The following is a 25,276-nucleotide window of genomic DNA, read 5'->3' as shown; positions in this document are numbered from 1 at the left end:
GACCCTGCATTCTTTTCTCCCAGGTAGAGATCTAATGTAAGAAACATGATTTCTGCTGGTTTAAAGGAATACAAGTCTGTGTTCTCTCCCTCTGATGATGAAGATCTTTCACAGCCCGGTGTCAGGATGAACATGAACAGACTGTAAGAGCATGTCTTCTTCGGATCCTGTACCCCTCTCTCCCTCTTCTGCCTGCACTAAACAACTAACCTACCATGCTGCTGCACCTCTCCCTATCACTGACTATCCATGCTGCTGCCCCTCTCCCTATCACTGACTATCCATGCTGCTGCCCCTCTCCCTATCACTGACTATCCATGCCGCTGCCCCTCTCCCTATCACTGACTATCCATGCTGCTGCCCCTCTCTCTATCACTGACTATCCATGCCGCTGCCCCTCTCCCTATCACTGACTATCCATGCCGCTGCCCCTCTCTCTATCACTGACTATCCATGCCGCTGCCCCTCTCTCTATCACTGACTATCCATGTTGCTGCCCCTCTCTCTATCACTGACTATCCATGCTGCTGCCCCTCTCTCTATCACTGACTATCCATGCTGCTGCCCCTCTCTCTATCACTGACTATCCATGCTCCTGCCCCTCTCCCTATCACTGACTATCCTTGCTGCTGCCCCTCTCCCTATCACTGACTATCCATGCTGCTTCCCCTCTTCCTATCACTGACTATCCATGCTGCTGCCCCTCTCCCTATCACTGATTATCCATGCTGCTGCCCCTCTCCCTATCACTGACGATCCATGCTGCTGCCCCTCTCCCTATCACTGACTATCTATGCTGCTGCCCCTCTTCCTATCACTGACTATCCATGCTGCTGCCCCTCTCCCTATCACTGACTATCCATGCTGCTGCTTTCTATTCCTGAAGCAAAGGAAAAAAACTCACTGTGACTCAGAGGAGCAGAGGGGTCATTTTAGCCACTTCCTCCTCCTCTGGAACTGCTGCTTAAAGTTGTCCAAATCTGGCGGCAGGGGAAAGGGGAGGGGCTGGAGTAGCATGATTGGATAAGAATTGTCATGTGACTGCACAGATCATCCTGCATCTCCTTGCTGTGCTGTGAGTTTTAGCTTTCTGAGCATACAAACAGGGGCGGGCTGGGGGGGCGGGAGCGCTGCTTGCTGGCTTCAGGAGCAGGGTCTGCTGCAGTCATTATGACAAGCAGGAGACCCGGTCTGCGCTTCAATTGGGGGAGCAATTGAAGAATGGGGGAAAATGTACCGTATTTATCGGCGTATAACACGCACCCCAAGTTTAGGAAGGAATTTTAAGGAAAAAAACGTTTTAAGGAAAAAAACTTACATTTAAATGCCCATCAATGCAGCCTTGTCAGTGTCCATCTGCAGCCTTGTCAGTGTCATTTGCAGCCTTGTAGTGTCATTTGCAACCTTGTCAGTGTCATCTGCAGCCTTTCAGTGTCATTTGCAGCCTTTCAGTGTCATTTGCAGCCTTTTAGTATCATTTGCAGCCTTCTAGTGTTATCTGCAGCCTTCTAGTGTCATTTGCAGCCTTGCCCAGTGACACTACAGACTTGTCATTGTCACTGCAGAGCCTGTCCTGTGTATCTCGGCGGCTCTCGGCCGCTTTCGGCTCCTCTCTTAGTCCTGTGGGCGGAGCCGAGCGTCGCCGATATACATACATAGCTGAGTGTACTCGGCTAGGTTCGGCTAGCTCCGCTCACAGTCACGCCCAGTCCCTGTGTTATGTCCATCATAGGACGGGACTGGGCGTGACTGTGAGTGGAGCAAGCCGAACCTAGCCGAGTACACTCAGCTATGTATGTATGTCGGCGGTGCTCGCTCCTCCGCTCACAGTCAGCGAGGGATCGGCGTATAGCACGCACCCACGATTTTCCCCTGATTTTAAGGAAAATATCTTATTATTTGACAGCTGTGTGTAAAAAAAAAATACAATTTCATCTTCTTTCTTCATTTTCCAAAAACTTGAGGCAAAAAATGTGATCTTCAAAAAATTCAGTATGCCTCTAATTAAATATGTTGAAGGATCTACTTTGCAAATGGGGTAATTTTGTAGGTGATTCTCCTGTGCTGGCACTTCAGGGCCTCCAAAAATGTGATAGGTAGTCAAGAAATTAGACATGTAAATTATGCCCCTTGAAGGCTCAAAAGTTCTCCTTGGATTTTGGGTTCATGAATGCATCTCGTCAATGAAAAAATCTCACATATGTGTTATCCCCATACTGAGGAGGAGTAGAAGAATGTGTTTTGGGGTGTAAGTATTCAAATCCTGTGTGTGAGAAATAACTTATTAAAATTAAAACTTTGAGAAATAAAATCAAATTGTATTTACTTTCTTAATTTTTTTGGTTTGCATCTGTGTGCATGCGCTGAAGGGACAGTTGTGTTTTTACATTTATTTATTTTTTGGGGCGCTTTTTTTTTCATTTAACTTTACTGCTGTCACCAAGGGGCTAACAAGCCATGTTAGGTTACTGTAGCTGCTTATCTCATTGTAGCATGCCAGTGAATGATAGCTTTGAAACCAGAAGTGATAAAATCATTGTTTCCAGGTACTGTACATTAGTTGTAAGGAAGTGCCATAGAAACAGAAATATTATTCATGGTACCTTCGTCCCATCAAGATATAGACAGAGGGAGAGAGAGGCTATGTTTGGACTTTGGTGGTACCATATAGTTAACTGGTATTCAACAGTCAAGAATAAAGTTGTTCTGGAAATTATATTACAAAAATGAAAAAGCTCATTTTACAAAAATAAAAAAACCAGATCATGACAATCAGAAAAATTGCATCCTATCATAACAGATAGAACATCAATACCATCTATGTTGCAACAAATGTCTTATATACTGTATACATGAAATGCTATTCGTTGTATACATACAATGTATCTTGTAAATAATATGTATATATTTTCTCTATCTCTTTAGCTATATGACAAACATTTCTCTACACCATCTAACCATAGAAAGCTCCCGAAGAAGCAGCTAAGTCTGCGAAACATGTAGAGTAATCACCACATAGATGGCATTGATGTTCTAGCTATTAAGATAGGATGCAATTTTTCTGATTGTCATGATCTGGTTTTTATCTTTGTAAAATGAGCTATTTATTTTTTGTAATAAAATTTCCTGAATCATTTTATTCTTGACTGTTGAATACCAGTTTACTATACGGTACCACCAAAGTCCAAACATAGCCTCTCTCTCCCTCTGTCTATACTGTACATTAGTGTTGGGTGAATGGTTCGGGCATGAATTTGGGCTGAACATTGGCTGTGTGCCCGTTTGGTAAACATCCGAGTTGTCAGGGCGTTTGACCGTTTGTTCGGCCCATCGAACGATCACAATGCACTGCTCCCCCACACAGTGCATTGGAAGCCCTGACTGGCTGAAGCAATGAAAGCTTTGCCCAATCAGAGCACATAGCACAGTCAGAGCCATGATTTGAGAAAGTAATGATGACTCCATCCAATCATGGCTCATTGATCTTAGTCCCACCCTACACTATACAAATAAACGGGTTCTATTCAGTGCTACTAGTGAGTTAGTGTGCTATAGTGGGCTATTGTAATTCTATTGTGAGTGTAAAGTATCAGTTGAGTGTGATTCTATTGATAGTTCAGTGTAGTGCAACCATTCATTTTTACTTTAGTGTCATTTTATTTTGTCAGGGCAGGTTTCCTGCGGTATATTTCAGCGCATTAATGCACGTTTAATGCAGTATATTCCAGTGCATTATTGCAGATTTACCTCAGTATATTGCAGTGCGAATATTGCAGGTTTACCTCAGTATATTGCAGTGAGTTATTGCAGGTTTACCGCAGTATATTGCAGTGAGTTCCTGCACATTTACCGCAGTATATTGCAGTGCGTTATTGCAGGTTTACCAAAGTATATTGCAGTGCATTATTGCATGTTTAATGCAGTATATTTTAAAGCGTTATTGCACATTTACCGCAGTATATTGCAGTACGTTATTGCAGGTTTACCGCAGTATATTGCAGTGTGTTAGTGCAGTTTTACTGCAGTATATTGCAGTGTGTCAGTGGTGTGTGTCTGTGTAGTGTGTACTCAGGTTAAAGTGCACCAAACACCACTTTCCATTGATTAAAGTGCATCCACATACACATTTCCCCATCTTTATTACATTTTGTTAATAAGCCCCCCCCAATCATGTCTGGGAGGCCAACAAGGAGAGGCAGACGTTCCCATGGCACTGTGAGGGGACCAGCAGCATCTGTGGCCACAGGCAAATCCGTGCATTCCAGCCACATCATGCAGAGGAGGTGGTGGACTGGCTTACTAAACCATCCTCATCCTCCTAATCCTCCATCACCCAAGCAGAGGCTAGTGCACAGTCCACCACAGCTACCGGAGTGGCTTATTCTGCCTAATTGTCCACAGCCACTCCTGCCAAAGCTCCAGCATCAGGCATGGAGGAGTCAACTGAGTTATTTGAACACAGTGTCAGTAACTTACTCCTTAACAATGCACAGGCATTACTTGATTCTGATGTTGGTTCTGAGGTTGAGAAAGGCAGGAACATGAGCCTACAGAGGGGAGAACACTGATAAAAAACACTGATAAAAAATAAATTGCGGTCATGTTCCCCCAGCCACAGCGCATTGCCAAGTTGGCTCCAGGATGGAGGGGATAGTGATGATGATGAAGTCACTGACGCGACTTGGATGCCAGGTAGAGCAGAGGAGAAAAGTGAGGGTGAGGTAAAACCCCAATGAGGCAGCTATCGTGGAAGAGTAAAGAGCAGCCACTCTATTCCACCAATTTGTGGAGCTGTTATCTTCCAGCCCACTTCCCACAGCTCAGCTGTCTGGGTCTTTTTTAGCAAATGTACAGCCGATCGCACAGTTGCAATTTGCAAACTTTGCAGCAAGCAGATCAAGCGTGGCAAAACACCAGCCACTTAGGTACCACATGCTTGACAAGGCATTTAACCTCCCACCACTCAGCCTATTGGCAAGAGCACCTGAGAGCCTCACAAAAGGCTCCTCCTCATGCCTCACATTTCCGGTCTACCCCCACTATACCTCATGACCTCTCAGCAGCCTTTCACTGACAACGATGATGGTATAGCTAAGGGTGTCACAGGTCCCTGCAGCACGTCTGCCAGTAGCACACCACCAGCTGTAGAGTATAGCAGGCAAATTTCTCTGCCTCATCTACTGCAGCAGTAAAAAAATACAGTCACTGCCACCCACATGCCTAGTGTCTAAATTCAAGCTTGTCAAAGCTGCTGGCTTACAACTCCTGACTTTCCGTCTGGTGGATTCTCCCTCTTTCATGATTTTGTAGAATGTGCTGTACCAGAATGGCAGGTTCCCAGTCGCTATTTCTTTGCACACAAGGCGATTCCAGCTCTGTACCATCATGTGGAAGTCAATGTTTTGGCATCGTTGGGCAAAGCAGTCAGCCACAAGGTCCACCACATTTCTGGTGACTAGGGATGAGCCGAGCACCCCCCTGTTCGGTTCGCACCAGAACATACGAACAGGCAAAAAAAAATTTGTTCGAACACGCGAACACCATTTAAGTCTATGAGACTCGAACATGAATAATCAAAAGTACCAATTTTAAAGGCTTATATGCAAGTTATTGTCATAAAAAGTGTTTGGGGACTCGGGTCCTGCCCCAGGGGACATGTATCAATGCAAAAAAAAAAGTTTTAAAAACGGACGTTTTTATGGGAGCAGTGATTTTAATAATGCTTAAAGTGAAACAATAAAAGTGTAATATTCCTTTAAATTTCGTACCTGGGGGGTATCTATAGTATGCCTGTAAAGGGGCGCATGTTTCCTGTGTTTAGAACAGTCTGACAGCAAAATGACATTTCAAAGGAAAAAAAGTCATTTAAAACTACTCGCGGTTATTAATGAATTGTCGACCGTCAATACACATAAAAGTTCATTGATAAAAACAGCATGGAATTTCCCCACAGGGGTACCCCGAATCAAAATTTTTTTAAAAAATGGCGTTGGGTCCCCCCAAAAATCCATACCAGACCCTTATCCGAGCACGCAAACTGGCAGACCGCAGGAAAAGAGGGGGGATGAGAGTGCCCCCCCCCTGAACTGTACCAGTCCACATGCCCTCAACATTGGGAGGGTGCTTTGAGGTAGCCCCCAAAGCACCTTGTCCCCATGTTGATGAGGACAAGGGCCTCATCCCCACAACCCTTGGCCGGTGGTTGTGGGGGCCTGCGGGCAGGGGGCTTATCAGAATCTGGAAGTCCCCTTTAACAAGGGGACCCCCAGATCCTGCCCCCCCCCGTGTGAAATGGTAATGGGGTACAAAAGTACCCCTACCATTTCACAAAAAAGTGTCAAAAATGTTAAAAATGACAAGAGACAGTTTTTGGCAATTCCTTTATTTAAAGTCTTGTTCTTTCCATCTTCTTCAGGTCTTCTTACTTCTTTCTTCCTTCAGTTTCTTCCTCCATCTTCTTCTTCCTCTGGTTCTTCCTCCGATCCTCTGCTTCTTGCTCCAGTGTTCTCGTCGAGATTCTTCCTCCGCGACGTCTTCTTCACTGCTACATTCTTGGGCCGCTCCGCATACATGGGAGGCTCACGCTGTGTGACGCTTCTCTTCTTCTTATGCCCCGTACACACGGTCGGACTTTGTTCGGACATTCCGACAACAAAATCCTAGGATTTTTTCCGACGGATGTTGGCTCAAACTTGTCTTGCATACACACGGTCACACAAAGTTGTCGGAAAATCCGATCGTTCTGAACGCGGTGACGTAAAACACGTACGTCGGGACTATAAATGGGGCAGTGGCCAATAGCTTTCATCTCTTTATTTAATCTGAGCATGCGTGGCACTTTGTGTGTCGGATTTGTGTACACACGATCGGAATTTCCGACAACGAATTTTGTTGTCGGAAAATTTTATCTCCTGCTCTCCAACTTTGTGTGTCGGAAAATCAGATGGAAAATGTCCGATGGAGCCCACACACGGTCGGAATTTCCGACAACACGCTCCGATCGGACATTTTACATCGGAAAATCCGACAGTGTGTACGGGGCATTACACTTCTTTTATAATGGAGGATGGGGCCATCCGGTGACCCCGCCCCCCTCTGATGCACAGGGACTTGACAGGGACTTCCCTATGTCTTTCCCCATGACGTCAGAGGGGGCGGGGTCATCTGTTACATAACCCGGATGACCCCGCCCCCTCTGACATCACTAGGAAAGCCATAGGGAAGTCCCCGTCAAGTCCCCGTGCGTCAGTGGGGGGCGGGGTCACCGGGTGGCCCCGCCCTCCGTTATATAAGAAGTGTCAGAACAAGAGAAGTGTCACACAGCAGGAGCCTCCCATGGATGCGGAGCGGCCCAAGAACGAATCGGGGAAGAAGACGCCGCAGAGGAAGATGCCGGACGAGAACACCGGAGCAAGAAGCAGAGGATCGGAGGAAGAAGCAGAGGAAGAAGAAGATGGAGGAAGAGACCGAAGAAAGAAGGAAGGAAGAAGGAAGAAGACCCGAAGAAGATGGAAAGAAGACGACTTTAAATAAAGGAATTGTCAAAAACTGTCTTTTGTCATTTTTAACATTTTTGACACTTTTTTGTGAAATGGTAGGGGTACTTTTGTACCCCATTACCATTTCACACGGGGGGTGTGATCTGGGGGTCCCCTTGTTAAAAGGGGCTTCCAGATTCCGATAAGCTCCCCACAACCACCGGCCAAGGGTTGTGGGGATGAGGCCCTTGTCCTCATCAACATGGGGACAAGGTGCTTTGGGGGGCTACCTCAAAGCACCCTCCCAATGTTGAGGGCATGTGGCCTGGTACGGTTCAGGAGGGGGGGCACTCTCTCGTCCCCCACTCATTTCCTGAGGCCTGCCAGATTGCATGCTCGAATAAGGGTCTGGTATGGATTTTGAGGGGGACCCCCACGCCATTTTTTATTAAAATTTTGGCACGGGGTCCCCTTAATATCCATACCAGACCTGAAGGGCCTGATATGGAATTTAGGGGAACCCCCACGCCATTTTTTTTTACATTTTGGTTCGGGGTTCCCCTGTGGGGAAATCCCATGCCATTTTTATCAATGAACTTTTATGTGTATTGTGGGACCAACAATTCATTATAGACGCAAGTAGTTTTAAATGACTTTTTTTTCTTTGAAATGTCATTTTGCTATCAGACTGTTCTAAACACGAGAAACATGCGCCCCTTTACAGGCATACTATAGACACCCCCCCAGGTACAAAATTTAAAGGAATATTACACTTTTATTGTTTCACTTTAAGCATTATTAAAATCACTGCTCCCATAAAAAACGTTTTTAAAACTTCTTTTTGCATTGGTACATGTCCCCTGGGGCAGGACCCAGGTCCCCAAACACTTTTTATGACAATACCATGCATATAAGCCTTTAAAATCAGCACTTTTGATTTCTACCATAGACTTTTAAAGGATGTTCTCCTGCTTTCGAATTTGCCGCGAACACCCCATATTGTTTGCTGTTCGGCGAACTGGCGAACAGCCGATGTTTGAGTCGAACATGAGTTCGACTCGAACTTGAAGCTCATCCCTACTGGTGACATGTGGTCCAGCAAGCATGGTCAGGGATGATATATTTAGTTTACAGCTAGCTGGGTAACTCTGCTTGCAACTCAGAAGGATGCAGGACAGGGATCAGTGCTGCAGCTTGTTGTGCCACCACGTCTCCATGCAGCTAGTGGTGATGATGCAAGATTTGTCAGCCCCACTCTCCTTTGCTGAATTGTCTTATGAAGCACCAGTACCCCCTAAGCGTTAAAGGGGCTATTCAATGAGTCAGGCTAAAAGGTGCCATGCAGTGCTTCAGCTGGTCTGTGTAGGGGACAGGTGCCACAGCTTGCAGCTCTGCAGGGGCAGCCCCAGAGGTGGTTCACGCCACTCCAGCTGGAGCCAGGAATGGTGGTGTGCGATAATGGTACAAACCTTCTGTCCGTCCTTAGACAGGGAAACTTGATGCATGTGCCATGCCTGGTACATGTCCTCAATTTGGTGGTTCAGCATTTCTTAAGCAGGGTTGGAAAATCTGCTAAAGCAGGCCAGAAGAGTCTGTAGCTATTTCAGGCGGTCATACACAGCCAGTGCTCGTTTGGCTGAAATTCAGTGGGAATTCCACCTGCCCATAAACCGCCTGATTTGTGACATGCCCACCAGGTGGAACTCGACATTGGCAATGCTGCAGTGGCTGCACATGCAGCAGAGGGCTGACAACAAGTACTTGTGTGAGTGTTGCACAAAGACAGGTTCAAGCTGGCTCATTTTTTTTCCATGCCAATTACTGCTGTTATGCATATACTATACTGCCACCAATTGAGGAAGCGACAAGTATAGCGAGCCGTGACAATGCATGCACCAGTGACACAATCCCTGTTGTGTTCCTGCTGGAGCAGACTCTGTATGACATTATGGACAGGGCCCTCAAGGCAGAGCAGCGGGAGGAAGAGGACTTCCTTTTCTCTCAAGGCCAGCTTTATGCAGATACTATTCTTGTGACGCCACAGAACATACAAGAGGAGAGGGAGGAGGAGGATTCTGGCAGTTTTGGAGGCATTGAAGCAAAGTAAGACATACATCAACCCTTAACAGATGGTTTTCCATCCCCAGAACCCTTGGGAGTAGTACGTGGCTGGAAGGAGGCAGTTCCAGATACTGTGATTCTTAGTGACCCAGAGGAGTCTGCTTCTCATGCCTCTGTAAATTTGCGGTGCATGGGCTCCCTCATTCTTTGAAGCCTGCGAAAGGACCCAAGAATATGTGGTATCAAGGAGAAGGATCACTATTGGTTGGCAACCCTCCTTGACCACCATTACAAGGGGAAAGTCTCTGAACTCATCCTGTACCCACGGGGGGGGCAGAAGATGAAATCTCTTGAGGACACCTTAAAAAGGAGTTTATGTAATGCCTTTCCAGACTCTGGTCAGTTACAGTTTCATGGAAAATGTAGTTTTGAGGCTTCTGTTAGTCAAGAGAGGTGCAGTGGAGAAGGGGGCTGCCTCAGTGATGCATTTCAAATTTTTTTTAGTCCTCAGCACCCAGGGCTGTCAGCTTCCACATCCCATCCACAGCGTCTGCATCATATGGTGGGAGATTATCTAGGGGCAAAAACAGACATGGAGAGCTTTCCTGTTGACAATCCACTGAGTTACTGGGTCATGAGAATAGACCACTGGCCAGAGCTTGCCCAGTATGCAATTGAGCTGCTGGGCTGCCCTGTATGCAGTGTATTTTCTGAATGGGCATATAGTGCTGCCAGAGGTTTTTTGACAGATAAAAGTGTGCGTCTGTCTACAAACTCCGTTGACAACTGACATTTATCCAAATGAATCAGTCCTGGATTAGGCTGCCTAGCTTTGTGGGTGTTGATTTCATCTGGAAAATTTTTTTTGGTGTAGGTTTCATGGGCACAATTAACACCCAAGGACCAATTATTCTGCACCTGTTTGACACCTGTTTGACCTGGTTAATTTTTTCACAGAAAAGCCAATTCTTGCTTTCATCAAGAGTACCTCTAGAGGGTTATAGTGTGAAGGCACCACCGACACCCAAAGACCAATTTCTTCGCCACTGTTTGGCTGGGGCATATCACTTCCTTTTTGACAAAAAGGTCAATTGTTGCTTTCCTCAAGAGTACCTTTATAGGGTTACAGTGTGAAGGGACCACCAGCACGCAAAGCCCAATTTTTCCACACCTGTTACTGCTATCCAAAGTTTGTGAAAGAAACACCAGAATTTATCCAAAAAATCTCTAATCTTGTTCTGAGTGCACTAAATTGTGGCCTCATCATACAGACTGGCTCCCCAAGTCGTTGTTTACAAAATAAAGAAAGCTTGCAGGAAAAATTTCATTTTTTTGGCTTTAAAAATGTCGTCATTGCTGCAGCATAGATAGGGGGGAGGGGGAGGGGTATGGTTGAAGTAGAATGGGCCATTATCCGTAATAGGTAGATGCAAAGAAAAGAAAAAACATATAATGGGATTAGATCAGCCAAAACGTAAAAAATAGGTGGAAACTTATATATAAAAAACAAATACAACATTTTATTTGATAATGTAGTCAAAAACCAACATGCATAAAAGGAACACTGGTGTACATACTAAAAAAATATTTAGCTTAGGGTACATAACATAATATACATAGGACAGCATAATGTTCATTGCCTTAAACATCTAACACAGATGATGATCCAAAGAGCAGGACCCCATTATTGCTGCAGCAGCTTCTAAACACGGCACAGATGCGCCACTTTGCAGGCAGACTAAGGGGACCCCCCAGGCACTATAGTTAAAGGAATTTTTCATTTTTATCGTTATATCTCATTTTTATGGTTTCACTTTAAGCATCAGTAAATCACTGCTCATTTAAAAATTATGTTTTTTACTAACTTTTTTTTCAGGGGAGCCCAGGGCAGTAACCGTACCCCTGTAACCATTGTATGCCCAATTACTTGCATATAATCCTTCAAAATGGGCACTTTTGATTTTTCCAGTATGGGTTTGTTATTCAATTCTGAACTTTTGCGAACTGGGGGGTCGTTCGGCCCATGTCTACTGTACATTAGTCGCAGAGGAGATTGGGGAATGGATATTTAGCTATCCTGTCCGTTTACCATAGTCCAGGCTACCTGAAGGAATCGGGAAGTCCAGCAAACACTGCAGGCAGCAGGAGCGACAACCTATCGCATTTCAGCAAAGTGATCGGGTGGCTGTAAAACTGATTGGAATATGTTTACTGAATAGTTGATTGTCGGCTGTAAAAACACATAGCTCGTGGCTTGCAACTTCTTGTTGTCAGGAGCATCTAGCGCTCCTGCTTCTCGTTCCAGTATCTTGATTTTGACTGTGGCATTCTTCTTGTCTCTCTGTCCACCTGCAAGGTGATTAATGTGGCCAGTCCCTGGGTGGAGACCACTCCTGATTCCAGGCAGCCAAGCCTTGAACCAAGCTGCCTGTTTGTCTGTCCTTCTCTTCTGTTTGGATTCCCTTGTCAATGACCGCAGATTAGATATCGACTATTCTTTGAACTCTGCCTGCCTTGTACCTGGACTGTCATTGAACCACTCTGGCATTTGCATGTACCTGTTTGCTTTGCTCAGTTCACATATGCCCTGACATGGTGGCCAGGCACTATAGCATTGTGTATAAGTCCTGGGAGCAACTGAGTACTGGTAGGCCTGATTGCCTTATGGGAAAGTGTGCTGTCATAGGTGAAGAACACAGAAGCTAGCTATAGTGTCTGACCACCTGCGGGGTAAACCTAGGGGTAAACGTGACAGTTTTATAGCCACTTGCTGACATGACGTATACAGTATATACTCATGGCGGTCAGCAAGTGGTTAAAGGATTGGTGTTTTTACCATATCACCCTCAAAGTTGCTTTAAGAAGACCCTCTACCTCCTGTACTATGTTTAAAAAATGTTGTTGCTTTGTTCAATGTCCCCCTATAGTAGTGCCAATGTCCCCATGCTCTTATTTTAATAATAGCTTGCCTATTAGCTTTGGCTTGAACTTTGTGTCAAGATCCACCACTGTGAACTTTCATAGGGTTGGATGCTGACCTGAACCATATCACAACAAAAGGGGAGAAAGGGGGAAAGGGAATGAAGTACGTGAGTGGTCACCTGTACCTGGTCAGGAAAGTCTAATGACCGGTACTATACCCTATACCCATTAGGGTGCTGTAGCAGTAGCCATTGGCACATAAACACTACTTAAAGGGGAGGAAGGGAGGGGAAATAAGCCCATTAGAGGCGGGGTTAAAAAAGACGTTACTATTAGCAACAGAATAATGTTGGATATTTTACAAAATAAAAACAATTTTATTCATATAATTAGCAATAAAATACACAGTTGAATTATAAAGTGCAGTGATTGATTGCGGTAAAAGATAGGCCAAAATACCGCGGACAAAGACATGACCTGAACCATAGCAGATTTGCTCATCTCTACTTGTTTTCAATGAAGTATATGATTGTAAACCATGGCCTGATCTAGGGGGGTGCTGGGGTGGGCTGCACCCCCCTCTCCAGATTTCAATTGCGCCTCCCCAAATCTTTCCATTTACAACCCCCTCCACACCTGTTGCTGTGCTTGGCCATCTCCCATCCCTACACTATACATTCACAGCCTTAGCACCGGCAGTAAGATCTCCTCCTCAGCTCTTCTCCACACAACACATAGCTGAAATACAATTCTCTTTCACACAGCTACAATCTGCAGTAGTGTGTGTAGCTGGATACTACAGTCGTGCTTCCATTCTGACCAGGGAATTTCACATGTCAGAAGTGCAATATAGTCACCAGCTAAACACAGTGCAGATCATAGCTGTGTGAAAGAGAATTTGGATTTCAGCTGTGTGCTGTGTGGGGGAAGAGCCGAGGAGGAGATCTTGCTGCCTGTGCTCAAGCTGTGTATGTACAGTGCAGGGATGGGAGCTATTCTGAGTACCCTGTCAGCAGTCACCCTTGTCCTCTATCCTTTCAGCGATGAGCAAATATAAAACCAAACGTGTAGCGCTAAAAGGAAGAATAAGGCACCTTCAAACTGGTAAGGTGAAGAGCCAGTGTCCTATATACAGTTTAACTGGAACATGGTTAAATGTCTCACATTAAAACATTAATATGGATACAAAATACAAAAAAAGGAAGTCCGTGAGTGAGAAACAGAATGGGTCACAGCTTATGAGTGATGTGTGAACCACCTTCACCGGCATAAGGCCATAAAGTCTTTGGAATGGTAATGAACAGCTGGTTTTTTAAAAAACATACAAGTCCAAGTTGGATAATGTATGGATGGATCAGTTCTAAAACGTCACACCACAGTGTCTTCACAAACGTGCAAATCACTCAGACGGTAAAGACGGTAAAGACTCTCAATCTACGGGTGTTCATTCCCGTGGCCGGGGTTCCCAGAGAGGTGGTATCAAACGCGACCTAGTATCTCATGTATCCCAACAACGGGTACAACATTACAGTCCTCAGACTCCCCATAGGGGTAAAAACAACTCTAGAGGGAAAAGGGGGGGTAGGGGTAATTCTCATAATAGGAGTTACCATCCAGACACCCACTCACAACACGTTCCATATCACCCCTCTCCTAGAGAATATAGAACAGGTCCAGATTCTCAGCACAGAGGGGAGTCCTATCATCGTTATTCCTCTCCTATACGCACCTATAACAGATATTCACCTCTTAGGGAGGTCTACAGTCCCGAACGTAGAAGAGATGATTATGATCAAACCCTGTACATACACAATCCGTACGCATATGGGAACCAGGTTTTTCGCGAGGCTTCACACTCGAGAAAAAGAGGCCCAGATCAAAGAGAGGGTGCAGAGGGGGGAGGAGAGTACAAAGAAGAAAAAAGACAAAGAGTGTAAGAGGCCAAGGTGTCTACAATTTAAGCTCACAAACCCTCACGGAAGCAGAACTATTCATATTAGACAAGGGTCTTAAATATGCCCCCCCTAAAAAACTGGATAAGTTCCATACATTCATGGATGTTCACAAATACATACGTAAGGTTAATATACAGAGGTATTTGGTATCTAATCCGGTTCGTACTGACTACCCGGCAGCCACGTCAGGAACTGTTCATTCCGGTTTATCCAATCCCTCTCTTTTTTCTCCCCCGGTTCCCACAGCGCCTGCTGTAAAAATCTTTAGGGACCTTGTTTTACGGGATTTAGCCAGATTACCAATGAAACGCACTTACCATCCTCCACTGTTAAAAGGGGGTTTGGAGTCTTTATGCGCACGTAAGGATCTGGTAGTTCGCCCAGCGGACAAGGGTGGGGGAATAGTCATTTTGGACAAAAGCCAATATGAAACAGAAATGCATCGCATTCTGAACGAATCGGGTACCTACCAAATATTACCTAATAATCCCACACATAAATACAAACAAAAACTACACCAGCTTGTTTCAAAGGGCTATGAATTGAATATCTTGAACAAAAGAGAAAAGGACTTTCTGATTCCTTCAGCACCCCGAATCCCCACTATCTACTACCTGCCGAAAGTCCATAAGGATCCTGTTTGCCCCCCTGGCAGGCCAATTGTAAGCGGTATCAATTCCATTACAGCCAGAGTAGGCAAATATATAGATTTTTTCCTACAGCCCCTAGTGAAGAAAACACCCTCATATCTGAAAGACACCAGTTCCACAATTAGACTCCTTGAAAACGTCACTGTACAGGATGGCTTCATCATGGCCACTGCCGACGTGGCGTCACTGTACACACGTATACCACATGATAAGGGCATTGACGCTGTTAAACATTTTTTGGCCCAGGAACATTCCCTGGCGTCTTTTCAGTGTGATTATCTTGTGGAGTTACTAGAGTTCGCAGCCAAACATAATTACTTTTGGTTTAACCACAATTTCTATCTCCAACAACGTGGAGTTGCTATGGGGGCGAAATTCGCACCGAGTCTCGCGAACCTATTCATGGCTAAGTGGGAGGAGGATGTCGTCTATGTCCACGAAACCAGTTCTCTGGTTCTGTGGACTAAGTACATAGACGACATCCTTCTCCTATGGAATGGGACCATGGAAACACTCGAGGAGTTCTTCGTGAATTTGAATTCAAACGATAGAGGTATATCTCTGTCTTATGAAGCTAGCGAAACGAAAATCCATTTTTTGGATTTACAGATAGAGATAATAAATAAGCAATTTAGATTCAGCACATATTTTAAACCTACAGACCGCAACGGGTTCATTCCCGTTGATAGTTGTCATCATGTCTCATGGCTTAATGCGGTCCCTCGGAGCCAGTTTTTGAGACTCCGACGGAACTGTACGGATATTGAGGTATTTCTTGAGCAGGCCAAGATTTTAAAATCTAGATTCATAGATAAGGGGTATGATACTGATGGCCTAGATCAAGAAATTCAAAGAACTATCAACACAGATAGGAAATCCCTATTGGAAGTTAAACCTATGAGAGAACCTGACGGGAAATTTAGGTGGGCCATGCTGACGGCCTTTTCAACACAACACAGACAAATCAAAAATATTATGAGAAAGCACTGGGGCGTCCTCAAGCAAGACAACATTCTGGGACCTCTTATCCCAGAAGAAGCCAATGTTATCTTTAGAGGCGCACCATCATTAAAAGGTCGGATAGCCCCTAACATTATAAACCCCCCCCACCCGCCCCTCCTTCTTTCATGATTGGACCGGCTTTTTTCCTTGCAGGAAATGTGTAGTATGTCAACATAATGCTGTTAGAACACGTAAAGTGACAGAGTTTACTTCCACAACTACGGGAAGGAGATACACTATAAAACCATTCTGCACTTACAGTACGAAATTTGTAGTGTATCTCATTATCTGCCCCTGTCAGAAACAATATATAGGCCGTACCACCAGGACATTCTCTATTAGGGTGGGTGAACATATCGCCCTAATTAAAAGAAGAGACCCCAAACACACGGTCCCGAGACATTACAAAGAATTCCATGGCGGAAATCCAGATGGATCACAGTTTGTCATTATTGACAAATACACACCACCTTGGAGAGGGGGTGCGAAAACAAGGGGAGTATCCCGCCTGGAAATGTTTTGGGCATATGAGTTACAGACTTTTTACCCTCTAGGGCTTAACGTAGAGATAGATGTTAATGCCTTTTTAGACGAATCATAAGGTGAACAGTTTATTGGATATAATTTATGGTTCACTGGTGTATCTATATGAACTGATTTTTGTTTATGTTCTGCATTGGATGGCAATTATAGATGATATAGATGTGAATTATGTAGACACAGGTGAATCCAGTTCATTTAATTCCCTTCATCAATTTCGTTTTATGGGTTCTACACACATGCATCTTTTTGCTATCATAGACTTTATACACTGCCAGGTTTGATCAGGTTGTCTATATAAATCCTTTTTTTGGGATGTATAGATCATATATTTATACACATGGAAACGCATTTGGGTTGGGCATCAATTTTCATAACCATCTGGACCGAGCATTGGTCTCGGCCTTACATGTAGTGTTACTCTTTTAATTATAACTACAAAGTCTAGGCCCATGAGTAATCAACCGTTATATCAACAGGTGTTTCTCTTATGAATAACCATGTCGGTATATATCTGAGTGTGCTAAGTTGTTTTTACTCTCTGTATGACACTTGGTGGAACGCATGTTTCCAGTTGCTACATTGAAACTGGAGCACATGCCGTCCGGCACTGGGGTATTTTAGATTTGGTGTCACATTGAGAATTTCCGGCCAACCACTGTTGGAACGCAAACCCTGAGATCTTGGAACGCAAACTCGGAGATCTACGGAAGTGCATTTCCGCTCTCGCGTCGTGACGTCACAGCGTCATGTCGCGAGATCTGCCGGGATTTGCCGCATCGAGAGTTTCCGGCCAACCACTGATGGAACGCAAACTCCGAGATTCACATCAGTGCACTTCCGCTCTCGCGTCATGACGGTACAGCGTCGTATCGCGAGATCTGCCGGGATGTGTCTCGGTACACATCGTGAAACGGACTAAGACATTAAAAACCACAAATACTAGAGGTTTCCCATATCAACATTACTTTTAATACGTCTTGCAAATAGAAACTGCTTTAAAGTTACATATACGGGGATCACTAGGCTATAATACTGGGGGGTGGAACGCACAGCATACCTACTAAAGGGAGGCTTGGAACGCACGCGGGCCTGCCATCTTGGGCAACCCGGAAGTGCCAATTTACTGAATCAAATGGGCTGGAATCACTTCAAGAGGATTACAGTACCTATATTAGGGAGTCAGGCTGCAGTGGAGGGTACCCCAGGACGAAGTCTATTCAGACGAAATGCGTCGGAAGGACTCCACTGCCGCCTTCTTTTATATACAAGCGCTTTTTATCATCTAAATCATGTAAGTGTATTTCCTTTTTTTAATAAAATACGGTTTCTACGGTATCACACTATGTGGCCTTTTTTATATCCTTTATGAGCCATATGCGGGGAGTTTCTTTGTTACGTCTGGAGAAGACACACCTTCATGAACCCCCTGTGATCCCTTCTGGCTGTCAAGGTCTCCCCACCATTGCCAGTGTGCAATAAAAGCTGGTTTGACCCTTACAGTATATACTGTCTTGGGTTCAAACCCTCCGGTAAGCCTCCATCTTTACCGTCTGAGTGATTTGCACGTTTGTGAAGACACTGTGGTGTGACGTTTTAGAACTGATCCATCCATACATTATCCAACTTGGACTTGTATGTTTTTTAAAAAAACAGCTGTTCATTACCATTCCAAAGACTTTATGGCCTTATGCCGGTGAAGGTGGTTCACACATCACTCATAAGCGGTGACCCATTCAGTTTCTCACTCACAGACTTCCTTTTTTTGTATTTTGTATCCATATTAATGTTTTAATGTGAGACATTTAACCATGTTCCAGTTAAACTGTATATAGGGCACTGGCTCTTCACCTTACCAGTTTGAAGGTGCCTTATTCTTCCTTTTAGCGCTACACGTTTGGTTTTATATTTGGATATTGGGCAATTATTCTTGTGCTGTGTTAGCGGCTTAATACTTTTTGAGTAAGCGCAAATTTGCCACTTGGGTTGTTTTCTTTCAGCAATGAGTCCTGTCTTCTCTCTATCCAGCAGTGATATCAGTCCTCTCTCCTTCCAGCAGGGACTCTTGTCTTCTATCCTTCCAACGGTGAATCCTGTCCTCCCGCCTTCTAGTTATGACCCCTGTCTTCTATCCTGCCAGTGGTGATCTCTGTCCTCTGCCCTTCCGAAGGTGACCCCTGTCATCTTTTTCCTTTCATCGATTTTCTTTCACTGGCCTCTCTACTGCCAGTAGCAGGGCTGGACTGGGACAAAAATTTGGCCCTGGACTTCATCATGACCGGCCCACTTTAATTTTGAGTGTCCCCAACAGCGTCCCCCTTACATCAGAGTCCCCATCAGAAGCCCCCTTCACATCAGAGAGTCCCCATCAGCAGCCACCTTCACTTCAGAGTGTCCTCCCTCTCCTCCCCCTCCCACATGTACTTACAGTTTTGAAGGCAGCTTCTCGTTCCTCTCTCCAGTCATGTAATAACAAGTGATAAGGGGAGAGAGAAAGGAAAGTCTGCCGGCTGTCTATCTCCCCCTGCAGGCTGGAGGGAGCAGAAAGCCTAATGCTCTCTCCAGAAAGTGATGGAAGCTGCTGCTCCTGACAGGCAAGAAATCGCGATCACTCACTGTCAGAGAGGAGCGGCTCCAGAACTGCACATGACCGGCCCACTGAGCCATCAGCCCACCGGGAAACTCCCGGTAGTCCCGATGGCCAGTACATGCCTGGCCAGTAGTGACCCCTGTCCTCTCTCCTGCCAGCGGTGACCCCTGTCCTCTCTCCTGCCAGTTGTGACCCCTGTTCTCTCTCATTCAAGAGGTGACCCCTGTCCTCTGCACTGCCAGGGATGACCCCTGTCCTTTGGAAAGGATGGAGGTTGGTGCTGCGCCATTCTGGTGAAGTGAGAAAATCCTGCTACAGGTAGCAGTACAAGGTAAATGTTGCAGCCAAGTGGGGAATGAGAGCTGTCAGCAGCAGGGTATGTGTACACTACGGTGTAGTATAAGATCATAAAAAACTAGTATTAATAAAGGACAGTCACAAGTGGGTGTGCAATATCTAAAGCCCTAAAGGACAGTACGAACAAAATAATGTGCAAAACTCAGCAATAAATAAAATACTATCTGCAGACGATCACATGATAATAATGTACACTAGTGTGCAGACCTAGACGTACAGTGCAGATGCATAGATGTGCAATATACAGCAATAAATATGCAAAAAACAGCAATAAATAAAACTTCCTGTGCAAATAATCATAAAATAGTACTGAGCAATGTGTGCAGTCCTGGACATAAGGTGCAAATAAATGGATGTGCAAAACACAGCAATAAATAAAACTTCCTGTGAAAACATGCAAAATCACATAAACAGTGCAAGGCGGTGTGTGACATACACACTCCAATCACATCGCAATCAAATGGTGCCAAAATAATAAGTCTATCAAATGAATCTGAAAAGTCCTAAAAGTGTGCACAGGTGAAAAAACTGAAGAATATATAAAGATTGGTGACGTCACGCGTAGGGACGGGATAGGCATTCTACACTGACAGAGGTTGACGAGCTCGCCGCTCGTAGGAGATAGATGTTGTGCTTTACTGTTTAATGTGAGTACATCCCTATGACTTTAATAAAACTCATCTTTGTTGGAAATACTTCACTATCTGGTACCCCTTCGTTCTTTCATTACCTTTTCCACCTACACTGAGGTACCAAGACAGAGCAAGTACCTACTCTGGTCCAGGAATCCCAAGGAGAGGCAACCCCCATCAGCATTTACTTTTTTTGTGGTTTTCCCATTACCGCAAGGTAAGGGGCCACTGCTCACTTCTGTGTGATTTGTGCACGAAGAGGATACACACCCTCTTTCTTCCGGCACCCCACTTTACTATTTGCACATTGGACTGCTTTATTTACTCTAAGAAGAAATATTATCACCGAACTCTTTATATATTCTCCAGTTTTTTTACCTGTGCACACTTTCAGGACTTTTCAGATTCATTTGATAGACTTATTATTTTGGCACCATTTGATTGCGATGTGATTGGAGTATGGGTTTTGTTTGACCCCATTCGGTGCATGCAGCTGTTCTATTTGGATCTCTCCCCCACGGTAGCGCAGGAATAACTCACATCACAGACCCCTGTCCTTTGCCCTGCCAGCAGTAACCCCTGTTCTCTGACCTGCCAGTGTTGACCCCTGTACTTTGCCCTGCCAACTATGACCCCTGTCCTCTGCCTTGCCAGTGATGACCCCTGTCCTCTGCCCTACTGATTCCCAGTATACTCCTTTACTAATTCCTTGCTGACCCACTGTACACTGCCCAGATGAACCCTGTATGCTGTCCTAAAATCTAATAGCCCCAGTACACTGTCCTACAAACTGATGATCTTATCCTCTGACCCCCTGTACCTTTCCCTGCTGAATTCCAAATCCTCTGCCCCCCTGAAATTTTTTTTTACTGACTCCCTACATCAGACAGGCTAGATCTGGCCCTGTGTTAAACCTTCCCTCCAGAATTTAGTCTTATTCTCTATCATATTGTGAAGACTCTTGCAGATCAAAATACGGGTGATATGAAGAATTGTGACTTTTCTGGAGCTGCACCCTGTACACTTAACTCTGTCTGATGCATAATATAATAATTTAATAGAATGCCAATGCCGCTTACCTTAGACATAACATCATAGTTTTAACATGTTCTCCTCTTGTCACCAATTCTGTCATAAAATGGTTCACAGTGAAAACCCCTCCAATGATGATGTCTCCGTCCTGCACATATTCATAATCATCAAAAGCGCTAACAAGATCCAGATGACAGGCCGAGGAAGGTCTCTGGATCTCCAGTCTACAAAGTCCTACACACAGGAGGAAGACAAAGAGCAACATTGTAGAGGGGATGACAGGAGGATGGAGCTGGAGATAGGATACCCGCAGATAATAACATCAAACACCCCAATATAAGGCATGATATGAGGAGTAGTCTGTAGAGCTCAGGGTCAGACAACATAACACAGCACCGGAAAGGTGATGTGTGGGTGACAGTGATAACAAACAGCCAGTCAGACCCTCTTTATATACATTATAGAGTGATTGCAGACAATAAAATCTACATTTACATTTCAGTGTTTGTACTGTAGACAGATTTATGTTCTTCCTGAAATAATGTCACTTTAAAAATGTCATGTCTGACTGGCATTCTGCAAAACAAAGCTAAAAACTGCAATATTATTTTTGATGGATTCATGTTTTAAAATTAAAAGTTGAAAAGTCAGAGATTTACAGATATACAGTATGTGGTAGGTGTAAAAAAAAAAAAAATTATTCTTGTGAATTCTGAATCTTCCTTCTTTTGACCTGAACATACTGATAAAATGGCATTCAGAAATGTTTTCCTATGGATTTTGCATATTGCCAAGGGGATATATGGAACGGGCAGCAAAAAGAAATGAAAACTGAAATGAAAACAGAAACAACAAAATATGCTTGATGGGCAGGAATGCCAAGATGCTGGTCGAAGCAGTTAGTTGGGCCAGACAAAGGGGTTTCTTTTTTTTTACAAGCATCATATTAGCAATAAATAATAACTGTATACAATGGACCTATTTATTTGTATCTGATAGATCTGAGGATGCTGAAAATTGAAATGTATTGATAAATGTTTCCATTTTGGGGTGAAGACTGGGTCAACTTAGAATACTGGCCCAGTATACACACACAGCAGCCCAGGAGTCATGGCTTAAAGTGGTTGTAAACCTCAGACATGACATATGAGCAAAGCATATCCCTCTATAGTGTGTATTTATCTCTATCCAAAGCACTTAGACCCCTTTCACACTAGGGCAGTTTTCAGGCTCTTTAGCACTGGAAATAGCCTCTGCTAAGCGCCTGAAAACCGCCTCCCATTCATTCCAGTGTGACTTTTTACACTCGGGTGGTGCACTTGCGAGACGTTCTGAAAAGTCCTGCAAACAGCATCTTTGGGATGGGTTGGGAGCACTGTATTTAGCGCTCCCAAAACGCCCTGCCCATTGGAATGAAAAGTGCTTTGAAAACAGAGCAAAATGGGGTTAAAAGCACCTTGCTAGCGGCCGAAAAGCAGTGCAAAAACAGCGCCGCTTAAACAGTGCTAAAGTGAGCGGAGCTTTAGCTCTAGCGGCTGGCACTTAAAGTGTGAAAGCACTCTAAATGCGATTTCTAACTGCTGCTTAGTTCCTTTGCTATCAGGATGAGTTACTTCTGACAAGTTTTCATGACACCAGGAAATAAAAGGTGACAGAGGAGGGAGCTTCAGCAGTTTGACAGCCTCAGCTCTGCTCCTGTGAGCTGTGTGGAGGGGGGTGTACCTCGTCCCCTCAATCAGTTCTCAAAGCTCTCCTTACTGAATGTAATTTCAGTTCTCTTTCCCCTTTTTTTAACAGCTCAGACAAGCTTATAAATTCTGGAAGTTGAATGGATGTAGAGGAAAGAAGACTTCAGATAAACAGGTACAACTTATGTAGGATGATTTGTTTAATTTGTTTAATCTCTGTGTATTACCTGAGGCCAGTCCCTTCACTGGGTATATGTAAGGCTTTACAACCACTTTAATCTCTCTAGGGCCACCAGCAGCCCATGTATTATCTGACCATCCTCTCCTGACACTGGAAGGTGCCTCAATGTGACCTGGAGAGTTTCTCATCAGGAAAACGGTATTGTTAATGGTTCTACAATTTTGTCAGCGCTTTCAGAGCCAGAAGAAGCCCAGTTGGGAGGTCTAACGATGAAGTGGAAAGTGTAGAGGGACCTCAATGTGACAGACCCAATGTGACAGACCCAACCAGGACAGGGTCTTTTGGAAGGGATTGCTAGGTAGCCTCTTGCCTATTGATTAGAGATGGGCCGAACGACCCCCCGGTCGCCACAGTTCGGAGCCAAACAACAAACCCCACTGAAGTCTGTGGGACCCAAACTGGAAAAATTTAAAGCGCCCATTTTGAAGGCTTATATGCAAGTTATTGGGCATGCAAAGGGTATGGGGTCCAGATATTGCCCTGGGGACATGTATCATTAAAAAATAAGTTTGTAAAAAAAGATAATTTTTAAAAGAGCAGTGATTTACCGATTCTTGAAGTGAAATAATAAAAATGACAAACTCCTTTAACGACTTAAGCCCCGGATTTAACCAATCACCGCCTTCAGGATTTCTAAGGGTGTAAATTTTTGATTTCACTCTTCACTGCCTATCACAGTTTCCGAGGCCATGGAATGCCCAGGTGGCACAAACCCCCCCCCCCCCCCAAATGACCCCATTTTGGAAAGTAGACACTCCAAGCTATTTGATGAGAGGCATGGTGAGTATTTTGCAGCTCTCATTTGTTTTTGAAAATGAAGAAAGACAATTCAATTTTCAAAACTTTGTGACAAAAAGTGAGGTCTGCAAAATACTCACTATACCTCTCAGCAAATAGCTTGGGGTGTCTACTTTCCAAAAGGGGGTCATTTGAGGGGGTTTTGTGCCACCTGGGCATTCCATGGCCTCCAAAACTGTGATAGGCAGTAAAGAGTGAAATCAAAATTTACGCCCTTAGAAAGCCTGAAGGCGGTGCTTGGTTTTCGGGGTCCTGTACGCGGCTAGGCTCCCAAAAAGTCTCCCACATGTGGTATCCCCATACTCAGGAGAAGCAACAGAATGTATTTTGGGGTGTAATTTCACATATTCCCATGGCATGTTTAAACAATATATCATTTAGTGACAACTTTGTGCAAAAAAAAAAAAAAAAAAATTGTCTTTCCCGCAACTTGTGTCACAATAAAAAAAATTCCATGGACTCGACATGACTCTCAGCAAATAGCTTGGGGTGTCTACTTTCCAAAATGGGGTCATTTGGGGGGGGGTTTGAACTGTCCTGGCATTTTATGCACAACATTTAGAAGCTTATGTCACACATCACCCACTCTTCTAACCACTTGAAGACAAAGCCCTTTCTGACACTTTTTGTTTACATGAAAAAAATTTTTTTTTTTGCAAGAAAATTACTTTGAACCCCCAAACATTATATATTTTTAAAATGGTGGGTGTTTCATTTTTTTCACACAGCATTTGCGCAGCGATTTTTCAAACGCATTTTTTGGGGAAAAAGCACACTTTTTAAAATTTTAATGCACTAAAAACACACTATATTGCCCAAATGCTTGATGAAATAAAAAATATGATCTTAGGCCGAGTACATGGATACCAAACATGACATGCTTTAAAATTGCGCACAAACGTGCAGTGGCGACAAACTAAATACATTTTTAAAAGCTTTTAAAAGCCTTTACAGGTTACCACTTTAGATTTACAGAGGAGGTCTACTGCTAAAATTACTGCCCTCGATCTGACGTTCGCGGTGACACCTCACATGCACGGTGCAATTGCTGTTTACATTTGACGCCAGACCGACGCTTGCGTTCGCCTTTTCACGAGAGCAGGGGGGGACAGGGTGCTTTTTTAATTTTTTTTTTTTATTATTTTTTTTTATCTTGTTTTTAAACTGTTCCTTTCATTTTTTTTTTAAATCATTTTTATTGTTATCTCAGGGAATGTAAATATCCCCTATGATAGCAATAGGTAGGGACAGGTACTCTTTTTTGAAAAAATTGGGGTCTATTAGACCCTAAATCTCTCCTCTGCCCTCAAAGCATCTTACCACACCAAGA

The 25,276-nt window shown here is 44.2% G+C and overlaps 1 protein-coding gene across 1 annotated transcript in view; it reads right to left on the bottom strand.

The window, feature by feature from the left end:
* The window catches only part of LOC141141108 (vomeronasal type-2 receptor 26-like), a 71,414-nt gene extending 49,930 nt beyond the window's left edge, over window positions 1-21,484 (bottom strand). The window contains exon 1 of the mRNA XM_073628817.1: window positions 21,267-21,484. Within this exon, the coding sequence (XP_073484918.1) occupies window positions 21,267-21,484 (218 nt within the window). The remainder of the gene's footprint in view (window positions 1-21,266) is intronic.
* Between the last annotated feature and the right edge of the window lie 3,792 nt (window positions 21,485-25,276).

The sequence above is a fragment of the Aquarana catesbeiana genome, linkage group LG04 (assembly GCF_042186555.1).
Source record: "Aquarana catesbeiana isolate 2022-GZ linkage group LG04, ASM4218655v1, whole genome shotgun sequence".
Classification (NCBI taxonomy): domain Eukaryota; kingdom Metazoa; phylum Chordata; class Amphibia; order Anura; family Ranidae; genus Aquarana; species Aquarana catesbeiana.
This window is presented reverse-complemented; position numbering and strand designations above follow the sequence as displayed.